Consider the following 7,337-nt stretch of genomic DNA (forward strand, 5'->3'; position numbering starts at 1 on the left):
ATCGAATGACAGATCGTTAAAAATCAAATATTTTCAATCTATTTAAGACCATCATCAGGATGCACTTCAATTCGAAAATAGAAACATTCTAAAAAAAATTAGAATGTTTCTATTCCAAATTTTTTCAAATTGGAGTGTATCCCGATGGTCTATAAATAAACTTAAAAGTATTCGATTTCTATAAATCTGTTACTTGTTTTGCATTAGATTTTAAGTTTAAGTGCATCCTGAGCTTAAGTTTAAGTGTTAAAACATACAATGCATCCTATGTTTTAACACTTAAAAATTATTTATTATTGATGCTTAGTTTTTATCAAGAAAAAAATATTTCAAGATAATCTAAATTAATAATAATAACTAATTTATTTTTAAGTTTATAATTTAATCAATAGCGGAGAGAAATTCAGTTTTTTGGGTGTTAAGAATGCTGAAAATTTTTGAATTTTTAACCCCCAAAACACTGAATTTCAGTGTGCTACCGACTCAAATACGATGCATGCTTTTAATATACATCAAAGTTTGTAATTTTTTTGCTCTCTAAAATTGTTTTTGTATATATTGTGAAACCTACATTTAAGATGTTTAAGATTTGTATAATATAAAATTAACTTAATACACAAATATATATATTTTTCAATAATACTTACTCGGTCAAACACTGGTTTCCATAACTGTAATAAAAAAAAAAAACAATGTAATTACGTATAACAATTTGAAGTTTTTAAATATAATTATTTTTATAATTACTACAATATTAATTGTTAAATATGTTATTAAATCCTTATTATTTATGTATTTATAATATTAATTTATTTTATTTTTCAACTTAACAGGTTTTACTAAACTTTTAGTTGATTAAAAAAGCATTAAATTAATATTGTATTTTTTTTAAGCATTGCAATATGCATTATTATGGTATATTGTGGCATGATGCCATAATTTGTATATAGTTTATAGGTTTTTATTATAATTTTTTTTTCCTTTCTCAACCTTTTTCATACCTATCAACTTTATATTGTTCTCTAATTTCTTTGTTCTCCAAAATTCAAGAACTTTCTACTCACGCCCAAATCCTGAAGGTGTTGGAGGTGAACAATGGGTAGAAGAAGGCCCTGGGACAATCTGAAGGGAGAGACAGCCCCTTTTTGGGTAGATGCCAGAGAGATCAGACGGATCTAGGAGAGACTCTCGGTCGTATTGTTAGTAGAGGACAAGAGTACGGAAGCTCGGTGTTAAAGCCAGGAATAGGATAAAGAAACAATATAATAGGAGTCTTCAAGATGTTTTGCAGAAAGAACATCTAAAAAAGAAAATTCAAGGAAAGGTGCAGAGACTGCCCGAAAGTGGAGTAACAATCTGGCGAGACAAATGAAGTTAAGTCCACCTGAACCACCAAGGGAATATTCACAACAATCAGGTATCCTTATCCTATCTCTGTCTTCTATCTTTTATATAAGTAGGTTAAGGTAAATTTAAAGAAAATGCGGCCCATGCTTACATAATTTGAAACCGGTATATTGGATAACTCCAGGCGTCTAAGGGATTGTAACAAAGTTTTTTATTATAAATTTTGTATATATTTGTGTCGTGAAAAACTTTTTTGGGGGGGGGAACTTGCCTCAGAGTTGGATCCTGTATCATTCTAAAAAAAATCTTACGTTCATACTCAATAATAAAATTTTGTTCTTTGTATTATATCCTGTCATTGTTTGAGTAACCCTGAACATCACAATATTTTAGTTAAATTTTATTCAATTATTCTTTTTTCATCTACTTATTTTTTATTTAAAAACATTATAAGTTTTGAAACGAGTTGTATTTCCTTAATTAAAAATATTTTTTTTTAATATGATGTAATCAAGATTTTTTACGAATGATGTCATTTTAAAATATAATCAGATAAGATTGGAAATTTTGAAAAAAATATAATGAAAAATACAATGGATAAAATTAACTTTAATCTATGGATTTTATCATTTTGCACTTTCATTTCAAATATGTTTATGTAATGTATCTATTTCCTCAATATTATTTTTTTGCATATTCCTAATGTAATCCTATTTCTTGTTATAATCATCCTGCCATAATTAAAATTATCTACTGAAAATAAATAAAATGAATAAATCAATTATGTGTGTGTAATTTTGTTAGTTTGCAAACAATATATATGATTCACAATCCAATATTTACATTTATTGAAGTCTAAATTAATGAAGGTTATTTAACTATATTAAACTAAACAGGCATGTTACTCATACACTATTTTAAAGTCAAATTTAGTTATAAAATAAGCTAGTTAAACACACACACAATTTACATTACAATTCATACTTGATTACTAAGCAATTTAAAATATCAAATAAAAATTTAGTACAGCTAACCCATGATAATCCGACATGCTCAGTAGTCCGACGCACCTCCCGTCAAGGTCACCGTAGTCCCCATCCCGTTACGTGTCTGTTTGCACAGAAGGATGTCGCGACATGAATCTCCCCACCCAATTCTTACACAATGACACACATTTCTTGTGTTTTCCTTGAGCAGTTCTGTACATACTGTATTATTTATGCCTATACATACTGTATGTACATTTATTGGCTTCCATATTTCTTTTAATAAACATGTTTTAGTTAACCGAAATGGATGTTTCATTTCCATATTAACCTAGGCAGCATTTTACTCATAAAATGTAGGAATATTGTAGGCTACTGCTAGCAAAACAATGCCAAATATGTAATCACTTTCGGTAATCCGGACACTTTTGGTAATCTGACACCCCTTTGGTCCCATACCTGTCGGATTATCAAGGGTCAGCTGTAGTTATAACAATATTCTAACATCAAGCATTATTAAAATCTGTTAAAAGAGTACATACGAAAAAATACCAAGATCTTCTAATGTATTTTCTTCTTAAAAAAATATCTATTTGACATATTTGAAGGAACTAGATTGTAACCCACAAAAATATAGTTTTGGGAAAAAGGCAGATAAAAATTCCTTTTTTGTTTTGTTTTTACTTTAAAAGGTGTAATAAGCATAAATGTGGCATTATATGTCAGTAATAAAAATAAGGAGAAATTAGAACAGATTTTTATGAATAAACAAAACACATTGCATATTGAAATATAAGAGTAATTTCGGGAAAATACAAGATTGCCATTATCAGGCAAATCAAATGTAGAATAAATTGTTCAAGCCAAATTATTGCCTAATTATATTGGGCTATATTACTACTACTATTATTAATTAAATGCTAAGTAATTTGGCACTAGAGACAGGCATTAGGTGCCATCTCTTGCTAAATTTAATAATTATCAAAATACTTGCATATTTTGATATATATTTTGTTTATTTATTAAAATCTGTTTAAACATTAACAAAATTTTTCTCTTTATTTTTAAAATGCATAATTACAAGAACCTCTTATGACTTTGCCTTCTCTATATGAGTGTAAATTGACACTTCTGATCCTTTCACAAGTCAGGCATTAGGTAGAGTAACTTATCAGTGAAGATAACTCAAAACATGCACTTTTATGTGCACCTTTTACACTCAAACCCTTCAATTGTAAGTGACTATCTATTTCCACTTTCATTTCTAAACAAAACTTTCAATATATGAAAATAAAGAAAAATCATTTTTACCAAAATCACTCATTTTAATTTAGAAAATTTAAATCAATCTTCTACTTTACACTTTACTATTATATGATAATATTTTAAACAATGTTTAATTAAATATAAACAAGTTAAATGTTAAAAATCATAAATTATAGGATGACTTGCTCTTTTTTCATTGATTAATCTTATATATAAAATTCTCGTGTCACAATGTTAGTTACCTTACTCCTCCGAAACGGCTTTACCGATTTTTACCAAATTTTATATGCATATTCAGTAGGTCTGAGAATCGGCTACTATCTATTTTTCATACCCCTACACCATTTCCCCCTTTCAAAAATATATTTATATGTGGATTAAGGCTTTTATGTCCAACAGATGACGCTAACTTCCGACGACCTAAGTTTGCTTTTCTGTGAGAATGGACTGAAGCAGATCATTTTCTATCTATCTATATAAATAAAATATAACGTTCGTTTGTTCCTACCGATTCCTTTAGGTTACGTCAACAGAATATACACTAAAAAGGGATTTTTCGATATTCCCCAGCGGGAAAAGTGACGGGATTAAGGCTTACTGTGAAGAACTTGGCTTTTATTATACTATTTTAGATGTATTTTTGATTGCGTTTTAATAGGGTACGTCAAGAGAATGTACACTGAGAAGGGATTTTTTGAAATTCCCCCCACGGGGGAAGTGTTATACATTTATAATAGATACATTTTGAGCCACAACAACGGTGTGGCCGGGTCAGCTAGTAACATGTAAGATTTCAAGCATACAATCTAAACAAAATTAGATTCAAAAACAGAACCAATGCTTGAAATGGTAAAATTTCAGTCTAAATGCAGGATTTAAAAACCCTCAAGAGTCAGTGGTGCATTATAGATTCATGGGTGCACAGTCAAATTTGAATTAGAGTGCCCCATGTACGTACAGTATAGACATTTTTCTTTGGGGGAATTTTTTAAAGTATTTTCTTATAAAAACATTCATTTGGGGCCCCAGGAAATTGTCCTTTTTGCCCATAGGATAACACTAATATCAAGGGTCCTTAAAGTTCCAGACATGCTAATTTTGGGGAGCTTATATCTCAGGAGGAGTCACATGTAGATCATCAGTTCCCTTGACTTTTCTGCTCCTACAGGTACAGTCTACAAAAAGGATGGGCAACCTTTTTCTACATAAGGGCCACATTTGAAAATTTTCAACTAACACAGGCCACACACACAAGAAAAAATATTTTTAAAAAATGCAAGAAAAATACAATTATTTACTCATATATGATTATAAACAACATACGTATATGTAATTTGACTCCAAGAACCAATGCAAACATAATATATCTGGAATATTTGGCTGAATAACAGTCTAGAATCTCACCTAAAGCAAAATTTCCAGCAACAAAACATCCAAATTCAGTATTCAAATGTTTTCAGCCACTCCTTTATCAGCCTTCTTTAGGAAATATAAAATAAAAGTAACTGTTCTATTTATAGAATGGCCCAAAGAAAGATGATAAAGGAGTGGCCGAAAACGTTCGAATACCAAATTCGGGTGTTTCGTTGCCGGAAATTTTGCGTTTAGGTGAGATTCTACATACTATATATCATTCCAGTTTGCTTGTGCCATTGTGGTTTTATGTTTGAATAATAGTCACCACTAGCTTTAAATTAGTTTTGACACGTCCATTAGCCGGTTTCTCATTTTACTTTTTGCTAAATTCACTGTGGAAAAAGCTTTTTCATTCGATTAAGGCAACATGACGCACGAGCTATGCCGAGGGGGAAGTGCCTTTTGGGAGGTCTTTTACAGGAAATCGGCCAATTTAGGCATTACCGATGCAAAGAAAACCCGGAAAACAACACGACCAACCCGTCAGCAAAGCACAAACCCACAACCACAGTGTTTGCTGGTTTTATCCACCCGGCCACTGGCGGGCACAGGAAAAGCTGCTCACATGCATAAGTTGTAGAAAATAGGGAAGTATGCTGCAAAAATTCAATTAAGATGGGAAATTGATATATTTATTAATATTTTGTGCATCCCACATCGCATAAAATATTAATGCAGGCCGCAGTTGCCTGTCTCCAGTCTACAGTTTCGATAAGGTACCAAATATCTCACTCAGGAGCTGCATTTGTCATGTCAAAACTCGAAATTGACAAATTCTACAGCTGTTTTTACTAGTCATTGCTTGGCTGATTTTCTTTTGTTTGTATGAATAACAAGCTAGAATGTAAGCAATTGAATATATATTTATACATCAATACGAAAATGCCGCTTGAGGATTTAACTTACTTCATTAATCGTATATCAAGATAACAATTAATTACCCTTTCTAATTCGATAACATCGTAATCCTTAGCTTTTCGTGATCCAGACGGCAGATACTTTAAATTCAGTTCCTGTGTCTTCGATGTCATCTTCTCTTCTACTCGTTATATCAATTCAATAATATTTACGTGTAATAACAAACTGTACTGTCAAACACAAACACTCGACAACTTACTACACTACTCTGTTTACACTAAACCGGCCCAACCCGCTCCCCACGCTATCGCTCGAATTGTTCGCCACCTGGTGATGATAAATTTTAATTCATCATCATTTTTTTTAATCTTTAATAATTTTAATTATTTTTCTATTTTAAATGTTAAATATAAAATAATACCGTTTTAAATGTTTAAAGCGAATTTTATTGTTTCTTAAAAATAAATTGTTGAAGCAGCAAATCGGATTCGGTCCCATTCGTAACCTCTTAACAGTGGTCGTGGGTTCGCGCCTCGCGGACGGTCTGGCCACGTGGAGTTTTCCATAAAAGACCTCCCGAGAGGCATTTGCCGTATACGAATAAAACAAAGACCTACTTTGATCTTAAGTGATGTATAAAGAATTAACTTTTACCGCCCTGTGAGCAATAAGATAACCTCTTTTAGCAAGTCCATTATGATTCGGACAGGCCCACATTAGGGCGGCCGGGCGGTAAAAGACGAAGTCCGACATATCCGGACGGACCGGCCCGCGAAAAATTCCTGGAGATTTATCGACCCGTCCGGATTCGAATCCGGGTCCCTCGAAGCGGTGGGTTACCACTTTAATATTTGTCGATTAATGAGATGCGAAAATTGAATGATTAATTTTAAATTAGACACGCTTTATATTTAGATTTGCGGCCTGTAACTTTTAAGGATACAGAATACGTTTTTATAATCGTATATAACAGTGGCGTGCCGTGACATTTGATGATAGGGAAGCTGTGTTTCTGTGAGAAGCCGACTTCCAGGGGCAATCAGTTAATTGCGCGTCAGTAATGATCATGGTTCCAATTGTATTGTTTGTTCGATAAACCGTAGACTTCTCTAAATGTATTTTTTATATCACAATTACATTCTGAATCGCTAGCCACGATATAAGGGCTAAAATTATAAATAAAATAAAAACTTACTCGGTGAAATAAAATGTGCGGTGGATATACATACCTAGTACAAAATATTCTTCAATTGTATGAATATACTTTTAAAGAAAATTATAATTAAATATAGCTTTGTAAAGAAACGTACATAAAAATAACATAAAATCATCTTTACTTTTTAAATCTTAAAACAATCCACTTAGTCAAATAGCTTCCTACGAGTGACTAATGGATGGAATGGACGGTCCTGGTAGGTGCATGCACGCGGGGTGCCAAATCCCGAGGGTGCCGATACCGGACAA

The 7,337-nt window shown here is 31.9% G+C and overlaps 1 protein-coding gene and 1 long non-coding RNA gene across 2 annotated transcripts in view; both read right to left on the reverse strand.

Moving 5' to 3' along the window:
- LOC136982894 (rhomboid-related protein 2-like) overlaps nt 1–6,189 on the reverse strand; it is a 30,868-nt gene extending 24,679 nt beyond the window's left edge. Inside the window, exons 1-2 of the mRNA XM_067279453.1 lie at nt 5,957–6,189; nt 648–671 (exon numbers count right to left, since the gene is read on the reverse strand). Coding sequence (XP_067135554.1) covers nt 648–671; nt 5,957–6,046 — 114 coding nt within the window. The 5' untranslated portion in view covers nt 6,047–6,189. The remainder of the gene's footprint in view (nt 1–647; nt 672–5,956) is intronic.
- LOC136982832 (uncharacterized) lies at nt 2,388–2,831 on the reverse strand. Its single transcript, XR_010881936.1, has 2 exons — nt 2,681–2,831; nt 2,388–2,555 (listed from the first exon to the last, which is right to left on the reverse strand). It is a non-coding gene; the product is annotated as an uncharacterized lncRNA (long non-coding RNA).
- Nucleotides 6,190–7,337: the final 1,148 nt, after the last annotated feature.

Source organism: Centruroides vittatus, unplaced genomic scaffold (genome assembly GCF_030686945.1).
Source record: "Centruroides vittatus isolate TY-2023 unplaced genomic scaffold, ASM3068694v2 contig_1175, whole genome shotgun sequence".
Classification (NCBI taxonomy): domain Eukaryota; kingdom Metazoa; phylum Arthropoda; class Arachnida; order Scorpiones; family Buthidae; genus Centruroides; species Centruroides vittatus.